Source organism: Portunus trituberculatus, chromosome 21, assembly GCF_017591435.1.
Source record: "Portunus trituberculatus isolate SZX2019 chromosome 21, ASM1759143v1, whole genome shotgun sequence".
In the NCBI taxonomy this organism is placed as follows: domain Eukaryota; kingdom Metazoa; phylum Arthropoda; class Malacostraca; order Decapoda; family Portunidae; genus Portunus; species Portunus trituberculatus.
Genome location: NC_059275.1, coordinates 18,382,233 through 18,409,732, shown reverse-complemented (window position 1 = coordinate 18,409,732; position 27,500 = coordinate 18,382,233). Strand labels below are relative to the sequence as shown.

The following is a 27,500-nucleotide window of genomic DNA, read 5'->3' as shown; positions in this document are numbered from 1 at the left end:
GACGGATGAATGGAAGGAGTCGATCAAAGTCAAGCGGGACAGTGGCGGGGGGCCGAGGCGGGGTCGTCCGCGTCATCTCCCTGTCATTTGGCGGGAAAAGACAAATGGCGGGTGTCCCTTCGCTCGCTGCCGGATTTATCTTGGTGTTTTTTATGGTGAGAGCCAAGGACCTGTTCCTGATGAGACCGTGACGCCCCAGCAACGCCGAGGGGGGCCGAGGGAGCGTGGTAGGGAGTCGCGGAACAGACACCTCCGTCAGGCCGACTTAACATACCGCACGGATTCCTCTTCTCCCGTTTCTTCCCTTCCTTTCCTTTCGTGTGTGTGTGTGTGTGTGTGTGTGTGTGTGTGTGTGTGTGTGTGTGTGTGTGCACGGTAATATAAAACACCATAACAGCAGTGCAAGGCGTGGAGTGACCCATCCTGTCACCCTGGGTCAAGCCATGCACAGGCCTGGGTTGCCCGGTGTTTATGGTGCCACTGAGCTAAACGCTGGCCAGACTTTCCCAATGTCTCAGGCGAGGGGTTGGGTGTTTACAGTCCAGGTGGCCTTAAACACCTTGGGATGACTAATATTACTGTCACGCATAAATTTACAAGCCTATATTCTTCTCACTCGGTGCCCTAATCGTGCTACTGATTTCCTTTTGTGCTCAAGTAATCGGGCACTCAAATTTACAAACCATAATATTCTTCTCACTGTCCTAATCGCACTACTGATTTGCTTTTGGGCCCAAGTAATAAGACAGTTCTACAGATGAAGGATGCTGTGCATGTATCCAAAAAAGTTTTAGCAAAGAAAAATGAGTACAGTAAAATGCTTGCTTTTCAGTAAACATGACCAGCCAAGTAGCAAATAACGGTTCAGATGTGCTGATCCCCTGACGTGCTCCACCCAAGGGTTTGTCTCTATAGCGATCGTGAACAGAGTATACACTTCCCCTGCCTTTACTGCTATTGATTCTGCTGATCCTCCTGCCTCCTCTCGCCTCTCGTTGCCTCCGCCTCTACCTCCTTACTCGTCCTTCTTCGGTCTTCATTTATCGTATCTCTCCTTCATTGCTCATGTTCGTTGTGTTTATTCCTTCACTAGCAGTTGTCTCCTATTCTTTCTTATTCCGTATCCCTTCCATTGTTTATTCCTCGACTAGTCATTCATTGTCTTTTCTTCCGTTAGTTTTCCATTCCTTTCTTCTCTACCTGCTTATCGCATCTTTTCCCTCGCTAGCAGTACCTCGCAATATCGCTTCACTATCCCCCTATCTCTCCACGTACACACGCACGTTATCCGACCCTCCCAGTTCACCTCCCTTACTTCTTGACATCCCCCGCCCTCTCTGTCCTGCCTGAAGATACCGTGGATCCTTTTCACTTTCCAGGTTCTCTTCATCACAAAATGCTGTCAAGAAGCTTTTAGGGAGGCAAAATAATCAAGAGGTGTCAGCGTCCCTGGAAGGCTGACAGGTAATCTCTACTTGCATTGAACCCACTTGCTTCTCTCTCTCTCTCTCTCTCTCTCTCTCTCTCTCTCTCTCTCTCGTTCGATGGGTAGAAAAGTCGAGAAAAGCATCAAAAGTGGCGAAGTAATATGAATGGGCGAGGTAAAAGCATAACAGTAACGAAGAGTTAAGGAAATCCGTGGGAAGGGAATTAGAATGGAAAGGATCGTCAGAAATAAGCAATCTGAATGTTTTATATGAAGAATCGTGAAGGGAAGCAAGGTTGCCTCGTATGTAAAGGGAGTAGAATGGAAAAAGAAGTGTTTGCCTGAAATGGAAGTCTGAATGATTATTGAGAAGGACGTAGGGGTTTTGAGGACGACGACGACTAGGCTGATGGACGTAGGGGGTTTTGAAGGAGACGACTAGGCTGATGGACGTAGAGGGTTTTGAAGGAAACGACGACTAGGCTGATGGACGTAGGGGGTTTTGAAGGAGACGACGACTAGCCTGCCTTGTGTTGGTTGTAGATGTTATTTACTTTACTTATTAATTCATTTACATACCATTTTAGTGTGTGTGTGTGTGTGTGTGTGTGTGTGTGTGTGTGTGTGATGAGCAGTAGCGTAGTGAGAGAGAAATTTACATGGACGAGAGCGAAACCTGAAAATGCCTCCCCGGAAAGCAATGAAATGTGGGATTAGGTATAACAGACTTGATTGTTTATGATGTATAGATACAATGGCATGTATTGTTTGCTAATATGGCTAAGTAGACCAAACGCGATTCCATCAATGTTGGCGTGCTGTAGCATACCTATAAATGAATGAGGTGCCTTCTAGCTTGTGCCGCCCCCAGAGAAATGTGCTGCCCGGGATACTTGCCCGCTCGCCCTTTTTATCACCACAACGCTGATGAACAGAGGTGATGTGATGCTGCTGAAGGGGAAGATATATTCGAAGGTCAAACTTTGGAACTCTAACAAATGACTTGCACCGAGTGAAAATGCTTTGATCTAATTTTTCTGCAAGTTTGCAATGGTGGTAATTCAGCTTTTCAGTCCAGCCTTTCCTGATCCCCGTGGCTTACTCTGGCGGCTGCTGGTGCTGCTGCTGCTTCCCATGTCTCTCTGCTTTGATAGCCAGGCAGCTCAGACCAACATTGTTTACACCATTTACATTTTACAGGACTCTTTAATAAAGCGCACTGACATTGTTCAGAGAGAGAGAGTGTGTGTGTGTGGGGGGGGGGGGAACTAACGTGAGTGAAACATTGCACTACAATTTTGAAATCACCACTTCCATTACCAAGATTGATTGACTTCATGTGCTTGCCTATCCATCCACCTGCATTATCTCTTATTTCCACCCGGCTGAGACTGACTCTAAATTACGCACACCTGCCCACAGAGAGCGGCAGTGTAACCACCTGTTCAGAAACGAGAGTGGCGGCCGCGGCGGATGATGGCGAGGGTGACGTGACACTCGATCGCCCGGTGGTCCTGACTGCTGACGGCGGGCGGCGGAGAGGGTAAGTCGCCTGAATACCTAATTAGCCAGCGAATACTCTGAGCTCCTCTTCTACCGCTCTGGTCCGGGAAATCATTTTATCTTAACTCGCAGGGTCCCGAGCTCAGGGAGGCCGCCACGTCACCAGTTATCTAACCCTACCGCCTCCCCTCTGGGAATCCGGGAAAATGACGCCATGTCGCAAGACGCTCCAGTGAAAATTAATTTTGCATCCGTCACCCTTTAAAGCAGGAAGTGACGTGTGTGTCATCCCCTGGAGGCAGGTCGCTGCCGCCGCCTCGCAGTCTTTCCCTTTTATGTTGGGGTGAAAGTAAAAAGAATTGATCATCAGAGGCTCGCGCTGCTCCTCTTTTCTATGCGCTTTTTAGACGAAATTGCTCATATTTTTATTTACTTTTGTTATCCGTAACTTGTACTTCTATATAGACTTCTTGCTGCATTACAATGCCGACCGCTTTGGAAGGAGAGCTCAGGTTTACACCGTGCTTTGTTGGATACGTTGCGTGTTGTATGTGTTGTTCATCAGTTGTTAGGATTTGAGAGGATCAGTGGGAGAGATTTTAAATACAGACCTTCATTTGTTTGTATGAGCTACTTTAGATTATTCAGGAAGGACCGAGTCACTTCCTCATGTAGATTCCCTTCACACACTCTAGTACATATGTATTAAAGCTAAAATATTGAATGCTCCTAAATTTAACAGTTCTTAGGATGTATAGTAAAACAGTGTGTTATAAAAGTTGGGCTTTATAAAAAGTGTACACATACTCAAGATTACAAGACAAAAAATATCATTGGTGTATGGCACGTGACCTCACCAAAAGGCAGCACACGGAGCACGCCTCACACCACTGCCTTGCACACCAGCTCATACACCCACACCACACATGGCAGCAAGTAGTACAAACAATTCAGTCACTCCAAAACACACAAGTAATACTGCACAGTTGCACTAATTATTTGTAGAAATTGTATTCTAAACACTATTTTTTATATATTTCCGGTGAAAAATCTAGACAGAAGAAATAAGCTTAAAATAATAATCAATCTAAAATAAAATAAAGATCTACTTTTCTTAAAATTAAACATCCAAACTTAACACAAATATTTTATTTCAGAAAGAAGTAAGAAAGCAACCATCAAGTTGATCTTGCAAGACTGAGACAGGGAAGGAGGAGAGCAAGGCACAAGAAACCCTGACAGCAGCAGCACACATTCATTTCTTCTTGTTTCTCAGCTGGCGGCGCACAGTGGTCATAGGACTGTCTTCGGGTGCCTCACAAACCTGCAAACACGGCAGGAACCAAGAAAGTTTACCATAAGATTACTGATATTACTTGTAAAATTAATTATAGTAGACAGTAGTTAGTGACTTAGAAGCTGTGTGACAGCGATTTGTACTTCAGTTTTCCCAATCTTCAATTCTACATGCTTTATTATTATTATGCTTTGATCACTTTACTTATCACATTTTTTCCCCATCAGCCTCAACTCGTACTGGCAGCGAGTGAGAGATACTGACCAACTCGGGTGCACACAGGAATGGTTCATCAAAAGCATCGGAGTTGTACAAGACTCGTCTCCGTCTTGTTGTTGAGGTCTTGCGACCTGTCCCTGTCTTGGGTTCAATCTCTGGCTCGGCATCTGACCCTGGGATCATGTCTGCTTTGTTGGCCATACTGAAAAGATGAGTCTTTAATGCTAGTTTTCACATGAAATCTACCAAAAAGTTGAATCAAGAAAATTAATTTGTTTTCCCACTCCTTTACTAGAAAACGTGTATGATTATCTATGAATTGCAGCTGCTCACCTAAGCTGTTTTTCTCAACAGGAAGAGGTGTGTGATGGAAACGTAGTCTGAAAACAACGTTGGATGGAAACAATTGGAGACAACCTGAAGACCTACATCATCTCTTTTGCTAAATCATTGTAATAAACAAAATAACACCCAATAACCTAGTGTGTCAGACTTTATGGACTTGCAGTGTTGCGAGTAACGAAGCTTCCCAGTGTTATAAGTCAGAGACTCCCCACCATAGCAGTAATTGAAATTTTTTTTTTTTTTATTAATTTTCCCCCCTTCCCCGTTCTTCCTAGTTGTTCTCCGGAGACTCTCTGAGGTACCATAACCACATACGTGGCCGTTGATGGGGAGGTGGGGGAGAGATGTTGCATATAATTTATATTGTTATTGAGAATAGGGGATAATTTTGTTGCGTTGGAGATAAATGCACACTGATGGGGGAGATCATTTTGTGTTGATGGGGGAGATAATTTTGATGTATTGATGGAGATAATTTTGATGTATGATGGGGGAGATAATTTTGATGTATTATTGATGGGGAGATAATTTTGGTGTATTGATGGGGGAGATAACTTTGATGGAGTTTTTGATGTATTGATGGGAGATAATTTTGTATTGATGGAGTTTGATGTATTGATGAGAGATAATTTTGTATTGATGGAGTTTGATGTATTGATGAGGGGAGATAATTTTGTATTGATGGGGAGATCATATTGATGGGGGAGATGTTGTATTGATGATGGGGAGATAATTTTGTAGTATTGATGGGGAGATCATTTTGTGTATTGATGGGGAGATCATTTTGTTGTTGTATTAATGATGATGGGGGAGATCATTTTGTTGCATTGATGGGGGAGATAGTGTTGTTGCATTGATGGGGGAGTAATTTTGTTGCATTGACATGGGGGAGATCATTTTGTTGCATTGATGGGGGAGATAGAGTTGTTGCATTGATGGGGGAGTAATTTTGTTGCATTGACATGGGGGAGATAATTGTTGCATTGACATGGAGATAATTTTGTTGCATTGACATGGGGGGGGGAGATAATTTTGTTGTTGCATTGACATGGGGGAGATAATTTTGTTGTTGCATTGACATGGGGAGGGAGATAATTTTGTTGCATTGACATGGGGGGGCAGAGATAATAATAACTTTGTTGCACTGATGAGAGGGAGATAATTGTTGCATTGATGGGGGGCGGGGGGTCATTTTTACACTAACTATATATAAGAACACTTGGAGTCTCTCTGAGCTGGCTTGGATTGGAGTCTGAGCTGGAAAATTAAACACACTTACTAAAAATACCTATCACTGGCTTGAATTGGAGTCTGAGCTGGAAAATTAAACACTTACACTTTCAAAAGCTAGCTGGACCAAATGGTAAAGCATATTTGAATGAGTCTTGTTGTAAAGTAAAGGAGTGGAATACCCCCTGAACCTAAATAGAATATGATATGATCTTGGTCCTTACTGATCAGTAGTACTGTAATAGTTACTTACTATTACAGGGTCCCATGCCCCATTATGACTTACTAGGTAGGGTCCCATGCCCCCTTACTTGCTGACACATTCTTTTATCTATCAGTCCTTTACTAGCTGAACCTGTTTTGTGCTGAGGCTCTTTGCACAACAATCAAAAGAATACCATTTAAATTTAGCGAACAGAATGGTTCATTAAGAATGTCTTTGCCAGGATGTGAATTAGGGTGCCGAGTCAGTGGTGTTGTCCAGCCAGGCAAGGGCTTGTACTTTAGACAAAATACTTCACTCTCAAAAGACAGGGTTATTTTATGATTACTATTCTGTATAGGTCACTCTCAAAAGACAGGGTTATTTTATGATTACTATTCTGTATAGGTCACTCTCAAAAGACAGGGTTATTTTATGACTATTCTGTATAGGTGAAATATATGCAAAAACAGGGTTATTTATGACTATTCTGTATAGGTGAAATATATGCAACACTTAAAGCTCCCTATGGGAAAATAGATGCTTACATTACCAAGATAAACATCAAGATTTACCTGCTTTTATTCTCTTGGTCTTGCAGGATGGATTTGAAACACCCGAGACCTTGGACTTGTGTGGCTTGGTGCGTCCAGATCCCTTGAGACGAGGCTCCCAAGCCCTATCATCATCACCTCTGGGCCTGTAACCCAGCTGCACAAAATATTATACCATTAGAGAAATAAAATACTGACTGAAAAAACAATAAAAATTTTGGAGTCAAAAGTTTTTAACTTCGTGCAAATCATGCCGTATCACAAAAAACATGAATTTAAAACATAACATGATAGATAGATACATATCTGATAACCCATGTTTGGGGCAAGACACCTACCACATACTCCTCTGAGTCATATCGCATAGTGCGGCGGGTAGTTCGTTGAGGCCGCCCAGAGGAGCTGGTGGGGGCTGGCGGAGGTGAGGAGATTACTGGAGAGGCATAGGACTGCCTCTCATCCCCTACAGAAGAGTCCAGGCAAGCTGAGATCTGTAAGAACCAGCATATCAACAAGATGTCATAGAGCAGACTTTTATGTGCAACACCAAGTTCCATAAAGGACGAGGATGACAGTTAATACTAGAATGGAAACACTTGCATTTGACGTTTGTGTAGCAGGTCTGCCTCTTCTTCCTTTGCGTTCCTTCGGGACTGGAGTGACAAAGCCTTCCTTATCCGACGTGCTCGCATCCCTTCGGTTCTGAAAGTGATGTGAGTATCCAGTAATAACTCCTAAATGAGTTAAAAATTATTGCATTCCAAAAAAACTAATTACCACATCATTAAGTTAAGGTTTGCTAATGATGAGCTTAGCATACTCAGCTTGGATGAACTTAACAAACACATTGTTGGACAATGAATTCATGTACCCTGTCCTAAGATGATTAATTACAAATCTCTAGTTATACATACACTGCACTCTAATCTTAACCAGCCAGCCAAGTCATGAACTTACACTTCAGGGACCCTTGGAAATAATAATGTTGATAAAATAAATGTTAATAAAAGAAACTATATGCATGTATAAAAATAAATGAAAGGAAAAAGAATCAGTAAGCTGCACCTCAATTTTCATATGTTCATCCCCCAAGAGTGTAATTATCAGCAACTTAATGAAATTTTGGAAATTCTCATAAGGAAGGCAGTGGCCAGGACAGATCTGAATACGTGACCAGGATATATGGTCACATCGAGTGTCATGAGCGAATGATTAAAGAATATATGAACATTTTGTGTACATGCCAAATAATAATGAAGGGAACAGTGCAATGTAAGCCATATGCAAGTACAGGGATAGGAATGAAGACAATTTTCTGATACCGTTTGTGAAGGTTTGGATGATGAGACCTGAAGGACACGGACGTCTGAAGAGGTGGACTGCCTAGCCACCTGATCCCTGAGGCTGCTCACCTCCTCTTTCAAAGTGCTGTTGTGAGCCACAGCAAGCCTGAAATGAGGTCGCAACGGGATAATATAATACATGGAGAAGAAAACAAATACATAAGTAAATAAATACTATGATAAGTCTTTTTATTCTTGTAACAGTGTGTGAGGTTGAAACAAGAAACATCACACCAGAGAGAGAGAGAGAGAGAGAGAGAGAGAGGAGAGGAGAGAGAGAGAGAGAGAGAGAGAGAGAGAGAGAGAGAGAGAGAGAGAGAGAGAGAGAGAGAGAGAGAGAGAGAGAGAGAGAGAGAGAGAGAGAGAGAGAAAAAGAGAGAGAGAGACAGACAGAAACAGAGATAGAAACAGACAGAGATCAAAGGTAATGAAGCTAAAGCAATAAGAGAATGACAAACCTCAATTCTTCCTTGAGGTTGAGCATCTCGTCACTCAGCCCTGCCACCTCAGCCTTCACTGGAGGTGGGTCGGCAATGCTACTTCTGCTTGAACACATCGACTGCTGCAGGAGCTTCTTAACCTCTGGAAAGGAATTGTCTTCATTGTTACCAAACTCTGCATCAATTACAAATGTTTATATCTGTAGAATATTCATATCTGTAGAATATTCAAAATATCTTCTTACAAATTAATACCAACTCATTTATCACACCAACATGCCTGATAGTTCAGCCTTCACATTCACACTGAAAAGCCTTTTGACTTCATTGTTTTAGTGCCACGTTTCTCATCGAAACATTATCCCGTCCCTCTCACCCTTACTGGAAAAATCTGTTATTGTAAAAATGCATGCCATTTTACTTGGATATAGACTCTAACATTCTTAAAAGAACAACTTTGTACACCTAGTAATTACCTTGCTGGAGGGTTGAGATTTCTGCTTCCTTCTGTCGTGCAAACTCCTCGTGGTCCTTTGTACGGTTGAAAGACTCCTGCACCTCAGCTTGCCTGGCCTCCCTCAGCGCTAGGACCTCCTGAGCAGCCCAACAACATCCAGCACAGGGTCCGGATAAGAAACATAGCCATGTCAACAACATAAAAGTTATCAGGCCAATTGTATATACACATGTTCCTTAAAAAATTTTACAAGACCAGCCATCCAAGCTACAGTAAGCTACATCTGTAGCAACTGACCTTCTCAAGCAGTTCACATTTTGTATCCAGTCTGATAATCTTTGCTTTGGAAGCTTTCACTTCTTCCTCTAATTGCTTTTTATCCTCTTTTTCCTCTTCTGCACGGTTCAACTTAGCATCCAAGGATTCAATCTGTCATGAGAGCATGTTCAATAACACATCAAATATAAACAGTACTCTAAGTTGTAAGAGAAATGATGACCTGCCATAATGAACAAATACAAATTATGATGAATGCATTACAAGATTGCCTTACCTTTGAGGAAAGAGCCTGCATCACTTCTTGCTTCTGCTGCACAAGACTGATTTGTTCCTGAGTCTGTCTTTGGGCAGCCTCCACTTTGGCTTCCAGTGCTATTTTATCCTTCATCAGTATTTCTATTTGTTCATGTAGTGTTTCTATTTCAATCTGAAACCAAACAAAGTAAATCAATAAGACAATCACACAAAGCCTGTTCATCCACCTTTCATAATAAGCAGACATCTTGAAGCTTCATACCACACACTAAAGGAACAATAATGGCACTTCAGTAAAATCAAAGTAATCCTTTTATGGGAACACTTTTTTTTTGAGTACAGAGAATGGCTTAGAGGACACAATCATACTGTTTCTTACTGACCACCATGAAGGCAGCTCCTGGAATAACACACAGCACGTACAACTACAGAGAACACACAACATCAACAAGAGACAGTGAGGTGTCCAAGTTAGTGTACCTGTGCCTGCTGGCCTTTGAGATGACTGGCTTCCTGAAGGTTATGAAGCCTCTCCCCCATCTTCTTCTTGTCCAGCTCCAACATTTCCACTTGGATCTGTACCTGAGATTTCTCCTCTAGAAATAATAGGTAGTAATGCAGTGTGATAGAGGTGATGAGATTAATCATTTTGCTGTCAATGTCAATGATATAGATACCCTTAGTGTGTTGAAATAATATAAAAGATTTCTTGTCAAGGAATGTAGCCCAGCATTGTTATCATAAAGAAGCGGACAAACTATACAAAGACGTACCTTTAATTTGTTCCACCTGTGCTTCCAGCCTAACTTTGAGTTCAGACACTTCCTGAACTGCATTATCTTGCCCAACTTTCATCATCTTCAGTTCCTCAATCTCTGCCCTCAGCTTCTCACACATGGCAGAGTTCTTGCCTGCCTCTGCTTCACTTTCAGCCTTCAATTTTTCAAGTAAGTTTGTCTGGTCCTGGAGTTTTTGTCGCAAGGCTTCTTTTTCCTCCTCCAGGGAAGTGTGAGTAGTTTGCAATGCTTCAAGTTGCATTTGACAAGTATTCAGATTTTCTTGTAGCTCTGTTTTTGCATCAATTTCTTTCTTCAGCAAGGTATGTGCTCTCTGCAGCTCCTCCATCTCTGCTTTGGCATTCACTTGTTCCTTCAGAGAGATATTGGCCTTGACCAACTCCTGTACTTCAGCTGTACTCTTATCTAAGTCCTCTTGGAGCTTCACTTTAGCATCTTCCATCTTCTTCAGGGATCCATAGGCCTTTTCTAACTCCTCTAATTTAGAATTGCATGCAGTGAAGTCCTCTTGCAACTTCACTTCAGCATCCTTTTTCTCTTTCAAGCAGCTCTTAATATCTTCACATTCACTATTCAGTGCTTCATTGCAAGCTTTCAGGCACTGGACTTGACTGGATAGTGCCTCATTGTCCTGCATCAGTCTGTCTATCTCTGCCACCTTTTCTCCTTTCAGTTCTTCCTGGTGTAAAACAGACTCTTGAATCTTCTTAAGTTCATCTATTTTTATTTCTTTTTCCTCTTTTTCTTTCTTGATGTCAGTCTCTTTCTGAGATAGCTGCTTTTTCATCATGACTAACTCCTCTTCTAATGATTTAATGTGTTTATCTTTTTCTATGGTTTCTTGTTCCTGTCTCTCTCTCACACTCTCACTACTCTTCTTCAGTGCCTCCTTCTCCTCCTGGAGCTGAGAGACTTTCTCCGCAAGCACCTTGACTTCCTCACCATTGCCACTATTTTCTGCTGGCTTATTCCTCTTTAGTCCTGCCACCTCCAGAAGCAACTTGCTTTTCTCTCTGTTAAAAAATCCATTTATAAATTTCTAAGACCATGGAAAACATACACATAGCAATATATATAAATCCTACAATAACGGAAAACTTTCCCTATGACAACCTGACAAGCCTTCAGTTATTTCAGACCATGAGTCAGTGTTTCCTCAGCTGTACAAAATTAAATGAGAGATGGTAAGCTAAGAATCACCTGACATAATCCTCTTCCATCTTCGACAACTCTTCCTTCCTGGATTTCCTTTCCTGCAATTAAGGAAGAAATCAATATATCTCTCATGAAAAAAATATTTCATCAGTCACTGTTCAACACCTCTACAGAAGTAGATTACCAAATTCAAGCTATAATAAAAAATATATGACAAGCAAGTAATTCTAAAATACAAAATTGAAAAATTTAACACTTACTTTTGACAATTAATCACTCTGACCTTGGACAAAGTAAACCATCACAAAAACAAGCCGTTAAGTGTTGACTGTTTACTGTTCAAAACATTTAACATTCTAGTTTCAATAGGCACTGGACAAACTATGGTACATGAATTAATGGTTATGCAGAACATTACTGTAAGTAAAAGCTCACTTGAGACAACAGCTGGCGCAGATCCTCAATGTCTTGTTCTCGCTCCTCCATCTGTGCTGCCTGTTGGCTCAGCATGCTCCTGCTTTCCTCCAGCTGGCTCTCCACATCATTGATGTACATCATCTGTGAGTAAACCACAAACTTTTGTTTCCTTTCAAATATGTACATTCATCCATACATCTATATACCAAGCCAACACTCGCACAGATTAGTTAAGGCAAGCCACACCATTCACACTCTTAGCCCCATTAGCCCCCAGTGGAAAGAGAAAGTTTCATGGCCCACAGTACTATACCCAAGGGGCCCAAGCATGGCACAACTGGTCACAAACATCAATAACAAGGCCCAACAATATACAATGGTTTAACACAGCCCCTTCAGAACAAGACTGCTTCTTACCCTGCACTTACTCCACGGTACTTGCTACCTTCAATTAATGGTGCACTCATTAATGACAAGATGATTCCAAGGACACACTAAACAGTTTAATAATTTACAAATGGTTGTGTTTTATGAAGTTATAACTGGAGTCTTCATGCTACCCTAAACTCTCTTGCAACTTTCCTTATTAATGTGTGTGGAACTCTATATCAGTCCACTTCCATTCCGTCCAGAGCAATGGTAAGCGCATGGTAAACTTAGTAGTAATGATAAGTGCATGATAGAGACTTGAAAAGAGGGAGTAAGGACAACTGCATACCAAGAAGTAAACAGCAGTACACGTAATCACAAATACAAGATACTAAAACTTGAATAATCATGAGATTGGGAAAAATAAACCAAAAAAGAGAGAGAGAGAGAGAGAGAGAGAGAGAGAGAGAGAGAGAGAGAGAGAGAGAGAGAGAGAGAGAGAGAGAGAGAGAGAGAGAGAGAGAGAGAGAGAGAGAGAGAGAGAGAGAGAGAGAGAGAGAGAGAGAGAGAGAGAGAGAGAGAGAGAGAGAGAGAGAGAGAGAGAGAGAGAGAGAGAGAGAGAGAGAGAGAGAGAGAGAGAGAGAGAGAGAGACCTCCAAATAGATTAAGAAAATACATGAGAATATATGGAAGAAAGAGTTCAAACCAAGGCATAATAGAAGAAATGACGGGACATTTTCTTTCAGCAACAGTCTATTTGAAATAATTAAGATGATTGAAAGGATTTAAAAAAAAATGAATTGTACTAACATGTTGAGTATTCTTCAGTCGACTTGATTCCAGCAACTTCTCTAAGTTGGAACATAAATCCTCTTTGCTAGTACAATATTCTGAAGCCTCCACCAGCATAGTTTGCAGATCCTGTGAGAAGAAATCCAGTAACATGAATCACTAGCACAAACATTCATACAAAGAGTAGCTGTACCATTTGTGTCAATACTCACTCATCCATCTTTACACCTGGCAAAGATTCAGTCTCAGTCAAGGATTTATACACAAACACCTTTAAAATCGTCACCAAAATAAATAAGCATATTTCTGCCCCAAACTCTTCATAAATAGCTATATAGACAATTATTTTCTTGCATCTTTATCTCTTGTCCTCTAAGAAAGGACTAATCCTCACAACATAATGCAAAAGTTAATGCCAGAACACATTCAAACTTGCTTATGAAAAAAATAATAATGGAAAATCCTTGAATATAACATAACTAATATCTAGTAAATGGAAAACCCTGAGCATTTCAGACCATTACATATGCACTGCCTCATGTGAATAAAGGACTCCATTAACACACCTGAATCTCATGGTCTTGCTCTGCCAGCTGGGCACTCCTCTTCTCCAGCTGAGCCCTGAGCTCCTGAATGACCTCTGTGTTGTCAAGGCTGGCAGACACACTCAGGGACTTGGCCTCCTCCTGATGGCACACAACATCACCATTAGTTATTTCTTTTCCCTCTCACTAACCCATGGGACCAATCATTAACTTACATGGCCAGCTTAAAGTAAAAAAAAATACAAATTAATAAGCAATTAATTAATAAATAAATAATAATAATGAAAAATGAAATAGTAAAAATATGCTACATTACAAAAACTTGTCTTGTTCACACCATGCCGACAACTACTTAACAAATTACTCATGTCTCTTCTGTTCACAAAATCCTTTCATCATTAATCCTTCCTTTCTTGACTACAAACATTGCCATTTTCCTCCTCTACAAATCCCAAAGGTCATAAAGCTCCTCACCAACTCCTGCACCACTTTGTCATAGGTGGTGGTGAGCTGTGCCAGCCTGAAGGTGAGCCTTGACTTCTCCTCTTTAGCCTGCGTTGCCATTTCATTGATCTTCTTCTGGGAATCCTTCAGGGATTTCACTTCCTCCTTGAGAAGATTTTCATTTGCCTTCAGCTCCTCAATCTCTTGCTTTTGTTGCTAATGGACAGGTAAGGAAGTATATTTGTAGCAATTCGTAACACTTTGGACATTAGAGAGCTATAGTTGTATATGTGGTATCTATTAACATCATCCTAATAAAAGGTTTCATATATTTGTACATGTTGGTCTTCATTCTTAATGGTAATTTATTGGTTACATAGTCTTTAACAAAACCATCCCAGATCTATAGTTTTTCTGGACCGCTTCGTTCCAAACTTTGCAGGATCTCCCCCTAAAGTGAGAAAGCTTCTTTACACATTAAAAGAGCCATTTCAATAAGCCAAAAAGCCCTTTCAATGTGCATAAAAAAGACCAATCCAATTTCAAGGTTAGGATATTTTGCCAAGAGCTGACATTCTCATGTAATAATCAAATGAAGAACAACTACTTACTGCCACTTTTTGTTGTTCTCTGAAGAGAAACACTGAGGAAACATACTCCTCATCAGGATCCTCCTCACACCTCATCCGTTTATTGCACTTCTTCACAGACTTCATGAGCGCCTGAATCTTGCACTCAGTAAGTTCCTCATACAGATTCTCCTGGTCTTTCAATCGCTGGCTGCAGACAGGAAGGAGTCAATTGACAAGCTACATAATGTATGCTGCTCTTCTATAAGCCAACATGACACACAACTAAATAGCCATATCTCAGAGCCTTGTCAAAGCCCCTCCCTCCATCCAATCCCTCTCACCTCCAAGAGTTCTGGATTTCCACCAGTTGCTGAGAGAACTCTTTGCAAAGTTCCCGTCGCAAACGTTCTTCAAGGTCCAGTTTTTCTTGATGTTCCCTGACCAGCTCCTCTTTTAGCTTGTTAATGAGTTGGATGAGACCCTGTTCACAAAAGGATGCTATTATTGTGAACAAAATGAAGAGTGGAATGCTACAGTTAATAACCGAAATAAAACTAAAATTTTCACTAAAAAATCAAGGATCTATTCCACATTATTCCATACCTCAATCCGTTCATCCTCCTCATCATCATCTTCATCTTCCTCAAGGAGATCTTCCTGCTCAATCTCTTGTTCTTTATCCCCTTTTTCCTCACACACACTGGGACATTACAGAAAATTAGTGAAAATTGTAAATATACATATTTCAATTCACAAAAATAGAGAAGAATCAATGAAAGTCAAACTAGCAGCAATTTCACTAACATCAAAGTCATCAAGTCTTACTACACACACCCCCAACCTCTCTCATGATTGTGTGACTCACCTCTCACCGAATGTGATGGAGCCCTTGCCCTTGGCCCAGGGCACTGAGAGTCTGCCGTTACCCTTGAGGGACTGACGTACCATCTTGGAGAGCCGACTCACACGCCGGCTTGGCTGCACCACCTGCATTTCTGACTCCCTTGCCTGAGTGATGGCCACCTGCCAACCCCACCAACATTAGGCTCACCTCATTCCCAGTGAAAGTTGAGCTTCAACATTACTTCTCTTCTATACTAGAGGTTCAACCCTCTACTTCTCAAAACTAGTACTCACATGAACTATTCAACTATCAGTGACATCATATATACAAAATCCTTCCCCCCTTCTTCAATAACACTGAAATACCACTTTCTTTTCACCAACCTGCTTTGCAACAGCTGAAAACTTGAGTACTTGGAGCGTTTCATCAAACAGCAGCGGCATCTTGGATATGTTGACAATCATGGCTGCCCTGCCCTTGCCTAAGAGGAAAGACTGAAAGAGCCGTGTCAGCTTGCTGTCACGGTACGGCACAGGCACTTTCTTACTGCCCTTCTGTGTCTGATTACACCTGCAACATTACACAATGACATTTTAGTTTTATATAATATCCACAAAAAGATTAAATTATCATTATAAAAACTCAAGATATCACTAATACATAATTTAATTAATAGTGCATCATTCTTTTTATCTTTGTTGGCATTGGCCAACAAGCAATAAAGAAAGAAATCTAAAAAAAGCAATTACTGTGAGTCATACATTAACAAATGAAAATATCTATTACACACAAAAGAAACTGAAATCCATGGAGAGAAAACTAATACAATACACCCATGGTAAATTCGAGTATGACAAAATAGTGACTCTAGTTTGAAGGATGCATTGCAGTGTACAATGAGCCAGCCACTGTGGTCTGGCATGTGGATGTAATACCTGAGGGCCTCAATGCATCTGCTGAGGGTGAGGAGGGAAGTGTTGATGTTGCCACTCTCCTTGAGGCGGTCTTGAGTGCTACAGGTCTTGGCTGCTCGCTCTGCACCAGCCAGATCACACAACGACATTCTGTAATGACACTCCACTTCTAAATACTGCTCCTGATGGAAATGTTTCTTTACCAAACCAATACTAGGATCACAAGACACTACTAAAAATTTTGAAGTATGAATAAATCAGGCACATTAACAGACATGAGCATCAAATGTTTCCTCATTACCTTCAAACTTTGTCCTTTCCATACAAAATCATAAAAAGTGAAATGAACTAAATAACATTAAAATAAAGATTTGTTGATGGAACCTCCAATCCTCATCATAAAAGAACCAATCTTCACCCATCAAATATAATAATAATTTGAGCAGCAAACCCAAAAATCTCAGGGACTAAGAGCAGAGTTGAATGATCTCTGCTATACCATGTCAGACCCATCTCATTTCCGAAATCTAACATGATCAGCTGACGGACCAGTGAACCTCCAGCCAGACCTATAAGTCATATCTATTTTCACCTCCAGCCAGCCCTATAAGTCACATCTCTTTTCACACACTGCCAACTGCCTTCCATTCACATTGACTAACTCCAATACCTGTATGCAATTACTTATTCAGGAAGAGAAGGAACAGAGTGAATCAAGCCTTACACTGAGACTCTGGCAAAGTGTGGGTTGTCTGCATCTGCCAAGCGCACCAGTTTGACGGTGAAGATGCAGTGTGAACGGGAGGAGTTGTGGTTGAGGCGGGTAGCAGCAAAGTGTAGGTTCTGGCGGCCAATATTCACAAGCTGCAGGGCCTCCTCAGCTGTCCTCACTCGTACCTCATTCAGACCTGGGAGAAAAGAGTATGTGTGTAATGCCTCCAATGTCTGTCCTAATCCATAAACAACATGTCTGGAAGTTAAGATACTGAATGTCAGATTGGTTCTCGTCTTTTTACTGCACATCGCTATGGAGAAAATGGTATTGTACAGTGCAACCATTTCTAGAACATGTTTCTTCTATGACTCTTCTACCAAAGACCTTTCTCCCTGTTCTTGCCCTACATCTGGCACAATACAATTAATAGCACTTTTAAGGGTTATTTGCCCAATTTTATAAGCATGTATGTGTTGGTTGAAGCCTCATAAAATAGGGAAGTGAATATCAAATCTGTTAATTTCATGTGATACCTACATTACAGAAAATAATAATATTCGGATGAGAGAACAAATTGTTCTAACCTTTGATATAGACAGCCCCATCATAGTCTTCTCCAAGCATGAGGGGGTTCCGTTTCCCTTTTGACATGGGTATCTTTTCCAGGAGGTCAAATATGTACTCATTATATATTTCCGCAAAGGAGACAAACACAGCATATAAAGTGGTGCCCAGACCAGTCAAGTCTCCAGTGGTGTCATTGGTAGAGTCCAAAACTGGAGACACTGAAGGAAATAAGACATCATCGGAGATTAATTCAATAGTTTTGTTTCCCCTACATCTCTAACAGCAATCCTACATTCCCTCAGACTTAAATACACAATGCATGAGTCAATTCTTTTCCTTTTTTAATTATCCACATTTTTCTTCCATCTCTAATAATTTTGTAAACCTACATTGTTATTTTTTCTTTTTCTTTTTACAGCAAGCACTACTCAAAACAAGAGTGATAAGACACAGCTACTAACCTCCAGCCTCAGTGGTGTTGTGGGAGGCTGTGCTACACTCAGTGGTGTTTACACTGTCCTCACTCATTGATGCTTTGAGAATGCTCTGAAACAAAATTCAATAAACTGCCATTCCATCTGCTTAGGCCTCAGGAGATGGAAGTGAAAAGTTTGTGGTAATGACTGAGCAGCAATGATACAGTCGTTAGTTCATTCTGAAATTATTCTAAGTTAAGAATTACTCTAATGACAGCAAAGTCTCATTATTTATTTTAGCTAAATGAAATAGAGAAGAGCTGCTGGTAAGGAAGTAGATGAGATGATTTTTCAAAGCAACAGCAGCATCAACTGTTAGAAATGCTTCATATTTAAAAGCTATCCCAGTAAATACAGTGAAAGGTTTTGACACCAAAGCAAAGACTATAGTACACACCAGAGTGGATTGTGAAAATGTAGTGGTGAGGTTGGATGGAATCTTAAAAATACTCTCCCTCTTCTCTTCTTCCTTAATGACATCCTGCTCCTCGAGACGTGTTACTTTGCAGCAAAACTTGGGCTTAAGGTCATTCCTGGGATAATGGTTCTCCCCGACAAGATTGAAAATGTGTTGTACTGTGCGGGGCAACAGTCCGGCATCCTCCGGTGTTCCTGGGGAGAGAATGAAAGGCAGGGTGCATGTGGTGACTTAAAAGCCCAAGTCAAAACATAAGAATTTACAGTACTTTTGAGCAGAATCAAATAGCATAATTTAATTTTGAACAAACAAAACAAAATCACAGTAAAACAAAAAGCTTGCATAACATTATCTCCTACACCTGTTTCCTGGTACATGGGGCTCTAGTTTCACCAAATGACTATTATAACTGCCACTATTACCTCAAAATATTGAAAAACACACTAGCAGATAACCTTCAACCCACCTTGTACTGTGAATGTCTTGCCAGAATTTGTGGCTCCATAGGTGAAAAGGAGACAGTTCTGGCCGCTGACAAAGTCTGTGACGAGGTTTAAAGATGAGGAACGGAAGAGGTCCTCCTGGGTGGTGGATGGCCCGTACACGTGAGTGAAGGTGAATCTGTCCCAAGGAAAGGCCTCACATAACACAGAGTAAGATATGTAATTAAACTCTTTTATCGTGGATTGTACTTGTCTTATTTTTGGCATTTGGAGTTTCAAGCAAGACCAATGTTTTCAGCAGTTCTACATGAAAACTCATCTGATGGGTACATACTTATGGGTGAGCTTTGAGATGCCTCGTACACTGTTTTTGAAGGTGTTGGAGCAGGTAGGGGCTGTAAGGATCACACTGCGGTCATCTATGATATCCACTTGTGTGTCCTAGAAAGTAGAAAAAATTTAATGGAGGACATGGCAGAAAACATTGATAAAGAACCATAATGACAATGAGGAATAAGACATTTGAGTGCAAAAGTATTTATAGTATGTTAGGTGACTGGAAACAGAAGTATTATATAAGAAAGGTTTGGTGCAGCAACAGAGCATTGTTTTTCAAAATAATGATAATGTTGCACTAGATTACAGGATTTTTTAATTGTACTACTGTTAAAGAGTGAACTATAACACAGACAGTCTTCATGAATAGTACAACACTGGAGGTGAACGTTGAGATGGTACACACCTCATTCTGCTGCACCTCTCCTTCCAGCCTGGGCCGCACCCGCAGGTACACACGCAGGTTCTCCATACACACATTTTCCATGGAGACAGATTGGAATAAATCGTTCAAGTTTTTTCGAGGATCAAAAGTGTATAAACATTCTGTGCTGTATCTGTAAATATAAAAGTTCAAGTGAAAGATAAAAGGAAAAAAAAAAACATCAGAAAGCAATCGACTGGGCAAATAATTTTTACATCAAAATATGCTTAAGTTTCCAATGTAAAATTGTAGATAGAGTGAGGGAGACAAACAAAAACAAGACTCACGACTGATCTGGCCCATGGATGTAGGAGAGTCTGTCATGATGGCTGGCAGCACTGGATCTGTGCCGCATAAAGCTCATCGTGTGCTTGTCTGTAACACAAGTTCATTAATACTATACATATCTAATCACTGTTTAAAAACTAAAATATACCAATTTCTACCAATACCATTATCTAAAGTCAAATCTATTGGCCTAATACACCTCGGTCGCCTGCTGGTCACCCAGCCAGTCTTCCCCATTACGGAGCGAGCTCAGAGCTCATAGACCAATCTTCGGGTAGGACTGAGACCACAACACACTCCACACACCGGGAAAGCGAGGCCACAACCTCTCGAGTTACATCCCGTACCTATTTACTGCTAGGTGAACAGGGGCCACACATTAAGAGGCTTACCCATTTGCCTCGCCGCTTTCCGGGACTCGAACCTGGGCCTCTCGATTGTGAGTCGAGCGTGCTAACCACTACACTACACACTATGTGTGTGTGTGTGCATGTGTGTGTACACAAGTGTATAGTCTAGTGGAAGCATGTCGAGTAGCAGAGACAGCAGATTCTAGTAGCAGTGCCAGCTAGAGCAGTGGCTCCCAACCTGTGGTAACCATACCATTAGAGGTACATGAAGTCTTTCCAGGTGGTACATGAGCATTTTTGGGATCATACAGGAATTTTAGTTACCGTAGGTAAGTTAAATTCATTTCTCAAGAAAAATATAGCTATATACAATATATATTACTGCCTTACACAAGAAACAGATGCATCCCTTGCATCAAACTAAGTTGTGTTCCTTACTGTTGGTTTATTTGGGTGTCCTATTTGTGAATAAACTGGTATTTGCTGGCGTTGAGATTTTCTGGAACAAGTGGTACGCAGGGACTGTGCAACACCTCCAAGTGGTACTCCATCAGGGAAAGGTTCGGAACCACTGAGCTAGAGGAGAGCCTCTTGGTATCTAACACATAGGCTGCTTTGCTACATCAAAGTTCCTGGAGGACTATAATGACTGTGCTCCCCAAGCCTGATATTTGACACCTGTCTACTGAGGGAAGAACACCTACTATCTCAACCTCCCCATGAGAACATCTGGGAGCAAGCAACACCACCAAAGCACCCCTCTCCGTCCATACCATCCTCGCATCACCAAACCAGTATGTATGTGTATATATATATATATATATATATATATATATATATATATATATATATATATATATATATATATATATATATATATATAGGTATATATAACTCAATGTCTATGAAAGTAAAGGTTGTATACATTTCTTTTTAAAAGACTAAAGGGACTGGCAATGAAATCAATCAACTGAATTCAACAAAACCTTAATAAATTAGGTCAACCTAATCATCATATGGAAACGATAATGTTATTTCAATATTACCCAACTTTCCTTTATGATCTTCACAAAATATAAAGATTTGTTAACAGTTTTACACCACTGGCAACCCCTGGCTCGTGTAGCCTTGCTCCCTGGCACAAGACACAATAGTTCAACAATATTCAAAGTAATTGTATTGATAAAATATAAATAAAATGAGGGATCACTAGATCGAGACGATACTCTATGATTCTGAGTTTCAAAATACATATCCAACCATCCAAAAAACTGCCTTGTAATACGACCATTACTTGTTGCCATAACATGAAGGCGTCATGGGTTTAACATCTCACTGATTTTAGTTTCTTTCCGCTATTAGCAACAATCTCTATGAACATCTACTACTATTAATACTTCTCACCTTAGCAGCAAAGGAGAATCAATATGAAACGGTTTAAAGGTCACAGGATCTTCTAAATTATGAATGCAATAACCATACAGTTTGTTGTGTTGGTCTACCCTCCGCAACACTCCCTTGTCCCCTTCCTTACCCTGTACCCAAAGCCTCTACCTATCACCCAGCGAGCTTATGTTCCTCTATGCACTTTGTACACTCCTTTGGTCACTCTGAAGGACATAAATAGGACTAACCTTGCAAAGAATGACCTGAAACGAATACAGGCTAAGTCAAATGGCAGCGCGTTCCTAAATTTCTCAACGGATTCTTGTTTACCTCACTCTCTCTCTTCAACGGGACCGCCACTCCAGACCAGAGTTGCCAGACTGCTTTTGCTAATCACATGAAGAAAACGTACCAAATCTTAACAAAATGTACGTACCAGCATCTAAAATATACCTAATTATAAGGCACATAATTATTTTCTTAACTCTGATTAAAGCTGTAAATTCTCTTCCTCCCGTGTCTTCCAAGCACACACACACACACACACACACACACACACATCTATATGTAATCTATTACCCACAAATCATATGACTGACTGATTGATTGATACATTTATTGTTGCATTGATAATGAAATACAACAAAGGAGGAGGATGGACCTTACCACCCACCCAATGGGCAAAGCCTTCAGGGTAAAGTATCAAAAAATATATAAATAGATAGTAGACATAACAAGAATACAAGTTCTTAAATAAATAAATACTGATATTGCACACCTTATTGCATAAACTGAGGATATTCCTTGAGTATTTCCCTGAGAGTGGCTGAGTCTAGATGGTCAATGAAGCTATAGAAGTAATGTTGACCTTGCAGCTTAAATTTTGCAATGAGAAGACATTCCATGATATAATGACGTATAGTGTGTCCCCTTGGTGCAGCACACAGCACACAGCATACACCAAGAGAAGCACTGACTTCCCAAAAGTATTTGTAGCCTAATCTGAGCCTCATTGCCACCCTGTCGTGTGATGCAGTGTTTCTCCCATAGGTGTAAGCACAGCTCTGGGAGACACGTGCATAGTGAAGACTAGTGCCACTGCCTCTATGGCAACAAAGCTCCAATTGATCACTAATGCTATGTACAAAGTCCTTAATGCTACTCTTAACATAGCCCAGAGTGTACTCAGTGCCACTTCATATTGAAGGGCACAATGAGCAAGGCGGTCTGCATTTTCATTTAGCGGGATACCCACATGAGATGATATCCAGGTGAAATGGACCGTGGCACCAGCACCTTCCAGGACGTGGATGAGATCAAGACACTTTTTAACTACATCACAGTCCATGGGGAAGGTAAACTGAAGAGCATACAATGCAGCCTGATTGTCAATAAAGAAATAAACATTCTTATGGAGAGGCGCCACAATATGGAGCACCTCCAGAACAGCATACAGTTCTGCCCTAATGGAAGACGTGTGCAGGGAACCGCCTGGAAACCTCAGTGTCAATGTAGAGATTGGCAGAGATGTAGTCACGGATGAACAGCCCACATCCGGAGGTGCTACCATTGACTGACCTATCACAATAAACATGAATAGCCTGAACGTGGGGGTACTTCGACAATTAAACACAAATAAATGGTCCTCAAATTTACGTTTGTATAGTTATTGCCCTTTTCATATGTGCACGTAAGCATAAGTAAAGGAAACATACTTAAAATATAAATAATGTCATTAAAACTAGGTCATCCATCACACACGCGCACACACGTCACTTCAGCTGGTAGCAGTCACCATACCACACCACACCACCACTACCACCACCACACACCACACCACCACAACACTACACATCACACCACCACGACCACCACCACCACAACACTACACATCACACCACCACGACCACGACCACTACACACCATAACATATACCACACAACACCACACCACACCACCACCACCACTACTGTCATACACCGTCACCACACCTCACCACCACCACTGCCACTACCACCATCACACCACACAACCACTACCACCACCACCATCGCCACACCGTACAATACCACACCACACCACGACACACCACCACCACCATCACAACCATCACACGCCATTGCCATCACACACCATACCACCACCACCATAAAATACACCACACCACACCACTACGATCACCCAAAACACCATACCACACCACCACAACAATCCCCCACCCCCTCCCCGCGCTTACACCCTCTCTAGTCTCCACCAAGCACCACCCGGCTCAGACTGCTCGGCTCTGCCCCGCCCCGCCCCACCCGATCCCTCCGCCTCCAGCTACTACGGAAATTATTGTTTAAACATTTTGTGATTTTTCCGGATTTTGCATGTGTTTCTAGGTGTTCTCTAGACCCTGGGTGTGGGAGGAGGTGGAGGAGGAGGAGGTGGAGGGGAGTGGTGGAGTGTGGGAGTGAAGGCGGGGGGAGGTGAGTCACTCCCCAAACGTGCTAAAATAACCATTTCGGCATACGGGATAAAATATTTCTTCTTTATTAATGGAGTTTGCATTGTTCTGATACCTGATGTGTTATTAGCAAAGTAAAGCAAGTTTCAAGGCACAACAGAATCGAGTCTAGCTGTGTTTTGGTTTATCGAAAAAATAACACTAAAATCACTACGTAATGTATAAGCATTTTTTAATTAACACGCCTAGGATTGTTTTGGTGCTTGATATGACACTTAAAAGATACGAAAAACATGACCCAAGTAACTATATTCCATAAAATTGTGTCTAACTATTCGTATTTCCAAATTCAAAATTTTTAACGATAAAAAAATAGAAAACAAAAATCTTTATACGACAAGGAATCTGTGCTTTCTTTATTTGGCTGGAAAGCAAAAATTTTTCCTATTCAGAAAATGTAACATGACGTAGTTTGGCAACGCTTTCCATCTCGACATTATGTTGTGTTTGTGACCCGTTGATTGGACAAAAACACCTTTCATTGGATCGCGCCATTTAAATAAACCACCCGGTAAGGATATTATATTTTCGTTATTAGTTAAATTATTTGTCGCTTCTAAAAGTGTAGTGTATACCAGTTTGGAAGCCTGTTTTATTGTGGCGATTTTTAAAATGAATTACGTACGTAAATATTGGACCCCAAAGGGCACCTCCGCCTTGCCTTGCCCCAGAGGTTAGTCTATCAATGTTTGCCTGCATTCCTCGTGTGTTTCCAGGCCCAGAGAGTGAAGCAAAGCCAGAATCAACCACCAAAGTAGATAAATGGCCATTATTGTGTTAAATAAGGCGATGCTTATGTATAACTCCGTTCAGACCGCCAGGCACCCACCATGACCTGGACCCAGACCCCACCCAACCTACCCTCTTCCCTCCCAGTATCAACTCGTCAACATTTCCTTCAGTTCTCAGTGTTTCCTGCTGTTGCCCGCCTGAAATGCACAAAGTCTAGTGACAGGAGTGTAGTATTATCATTATTAGTAGAAGTAGTAATAGTAGCAGCAGGAGCAGCAGCAGCAATGTTGATTATTATCATTATTATGTGTGTGTGTGTGTGTGTGTGTGTGTGTGTGTGTGTGTGTGTGTGTGTGTGTGTGTGGGGGTGGGCTGCTCAACGTAACAGTACTCTCTCTCTCTCTCTCTCTCTCTCTCTCTCTCTCTCTCTCTCTCTCTCTCTCTCTCTCTCTCTCTCTCTCTCTCTCTCTCTCTTTCCACGACTGTTTTCCAAGGCTTCACAAATGACTAACTAGGTTATCAAGAGTGTTTCTCCTGTTAACAATGCAGAAATTTTGTTAATCTGTCACTAGAACTTTAAAAACACCCTTACAAACGCTTTGCTCTCTCACCACGACTGTTTTCCAAGGCCACAGAGATGACTAACCATACTCCCAAGAGTGTTTCTCCTGTTAACAATGTTATTAATTTGTCACACACCTTCACTATTTTCAAAGGAATCTAGTTGAAGTGCATTATCAAAAATACGGCAGTGTTCTTATATTGATGTCCTCTAATTCTCGTTTCCCGGCCTCCCCCTCGCAAGTTCACAGCTCTGTCACGCAGCTGATTTGACGTCACATAATATGAAGCCACGCTATTGGCCAACAAGGGAAAAAGGGAGAAGAGATAATAAATAGAGAGAACTGGATTAAAACAGGAGATAGAAAGAAAATTAATGATAAATGGAGGATATGGATATAAAGCAAGTGGTAGAAAGAAAAGTAGATAACGAATAGAGGAATAGGAGAAAATGGGAAATTATAATAAAACAGAGGATAGAAAAATAAATAGATAACGAATAGGAGAAGATAATGAATAGGAGGAAATGGTAATGAAAATTATAACGAATAATGGAATAGGAGGAAATTGGAATGATAATATGGTAATAAGAGAACAGGAGGAAATAGTAATAAAACAGCAGATAGAAAATGGATAACGAAAAAGGGAAGAGGTTGACAAATAAGGAAATAGCGGGAAATGGGAATGAAAATGATAACGAATAAGGGAAGTGAAAATATGATAAAGAATAGGGAAATAAGAGGAGCGTGTGTGCATGTTTGTTTGTTGCTCAATAGCCGTGGCTTCATATATGTGACGTCAATCAGCTGCGTGAAAGAGCTGCGCAGGGGGAGCACGGAAACAAGGAGACCTGCAGAGATGTCTTTACTCGGACAGTGCCAAAAATACATATATATCGAGAGTAGAAGCGATAAAAATAGAGAAGAAAAAAAATATCATAGTCTGCCTTTAAGACACCTCGTTTCTTTTTCACGCGGGATATGCAAACAGTCACTGTAAAACTAAACTATTTTGATATTTACGCTTCGCCAAATAACCGTAGCTGGACACGATAACGATAAGAAAGATGTCACAATAACCAATAAATCGATATATGAAATTTGTACAAATATATTATCTTATTCATAACAGATGTAGTAATAGATGTTCATCATACACATTTGCAGTACCGTACAGACATTGCCATCACAGAAAATAAATAATAAATAAATAAGTAAAAAAAAAAAAAATATATATATATATATATATATATATATATATATATATATATATATATATATATATATATATATATATATATATATATATATATATATATATATATATATATATATATATATATATATATATATATATATATATATATATATATATATATATATATATATATATATATATATATATATATATATATATATATATATATATATATATATATATATATATATATATATATATATATATATATATATATATATATATATATATACACGTACTGTACCATCAATAATTTCCATATATGTACAATCACCACTGTAAGATGTCCCCCTATGCTTCTCCGTCCCTTCTCTCCCCCTCACTCCTAGGTATGCTCACTGTGTTATATCTGCTTAACACTGCAGATAAATTGGGAGCGGCTTGCCAAGGTATGGGAGGGTCCACACTAACCCCCAAACCGAACCCACACCACCCCATCCTCAAAAACGGCTGTGGACTGACGCGAATAGTACACATACAGGATAGGGAACCAGAACAGTACTACTCGATCGCTGATCTCTCTCTCTCTCTCTCTCTCTCTCTCTCTCTCTCTCTCTCTCTCTCTCTCTCTCTCTTCAAAACACTGTAGCAACTGTGATAGATATATGTGTGCTTCTACCTATTCTTCATCTCCCTATC

The 27,500-nt window shown here is 40.7% G+C and overlaps 2 protein-coding genes across 6 annotated transcripts in view; one reads left to right on the top strand and one right to left on the bottom strand.

The window, feature by feature from the left end:
• The window catches only part of LOC123506870, a 13,986-nt gene extending 9,762 nt beyond the window's left edge, over positions 1–4,224 (top strand). The window contains exons 2-3 of one of the 2 annotated variants that reach the window (XM_045259235.1): positions 2,849–2,969; positions 4,087–4,224. In XM_045259235.1, coding sequence (XP_045115170.1) covers positions 2,849–2,969; positions 4,087–4,096 — 131 coding nt within the window. In that variant the 3' untranslated portion in view covers positions 4,097–4,224. Of the gene's footprint in view, positions 697–2,848; positions 2,970–4,086 lie in introns of those variants that run through there. The other variant, XM_045259234.1, reaches the window with a different exon arrangement.
• The window catches only part of LOC123506864 (kinesin-like protein KIF20B), an 80,576-nt gene continuing 56,775 nt past the window's right edge, over positions 3,700–27,500 (bottom strand). For 2 of the 4 annotated variants that reach the window (XM_045259221.1, XM_045259218.1), the window contains exons 2-31: positions 20,066–20,153; positions 19,761–19,911; positions 19,353–19,459; positions 19,042–19,196; positions 18,555–18,769; positions 18,143–18,227; positions 17,699–17,899; positions 17,124–17,307; positions 16,421–16,549; positions 15,869–16,055; positions 15,507–15,664; positions 15,245–15,341; positions 14,983–15,122; positions 14,681–14,849; positions 14,100–14,285; positions 13,647–13,766; positions 13,099–13,209; positions 11,938–12,060; positions 11,548–11,600; positions 10,324–11,360; positions 10,031–10,146; positions 9,570–9,722; positions 9,314–9,445; positions 9,036–9,153; positions 8,578–8,701; positions 8,099–8,225; positions 7,377–7,478; positions 7,115–7,267; positions 6,798–6,933; positions 3,700–4,647 (exon numbers count right to left, since the gene is read on the bottom strand). In XM_045259221.1, the coding sequence (XP_045115156.1) occupies positions 4,625–4,647; positions 6,798–6,933; positions 7,115–7,267; positions 7,377–7,478; positions 8,099–8,225; positions 8,578–8,701; positions 9,036–9,153; positions 9,314–9,445; positions 9,570–9,722; positions 10,031–10,146; positions 10,324–11,360; positions 11,548–11,600; positions 11,938–12,060; positions 13,099–13,209; positions 13,647–13,766; positions 14,100–14,285; positions 14,681–14,849; positions 14,983–15,122; positions 15,245–15,341; positions 15,507–15,664; positions 15,869–16,055; positions 16,421–16,549; positions 17,124–17,307; positions 17,699–17,899; positions 18,143–18,227; positions 18,555–18,769; positions 19,042–19,196; positions 19,353–19,459; positions 19,761–19,911; positions 20,066–20,142 (4,869 nt within the window). In that variant the 5' untranslated portion in view covers positions 20,143–20,153 and the 3' untranslated portion in view covers positions 3,700–4,624. Of the gene's footprint in view, positions 4,648–6,797; positions 6,934–7,114; positions 7,268–7,376; positions 7,479–8,098; positions 8,226–8,577; positions 8,702–9,035; positions 9,154–9,313; positions 9,446–9,569; positions 9,723–10,030; positions 10,147–10,323; positions 11,361–11,547; positions 11,601–11,937; positions 12,061–13,098; positions 13,210–13,646; positions 13,767–14,099; positions 14,286–14,680; positions 14,850–14,982; positions 15,123–15,244; positions 15,342–15,506; positions 15,665–15,868; positions 16,056–16,420; positions 16,550–17,123; positions 17,308–17,698; positions 17,900–18,142; positions 18,228–18,554; positions 18,770–19,041; positions 19,197–19,352; positions 19,460–19,760; positions 19,912–20,065; positions 20,154–20,458; positions 20,478–22,050; positions 22,140–27,500 lie in introns of those variants that run through there. The other 2 variants (XM_045259220.1, XM_045259219.1) reach the window with 2 other exon arrangements.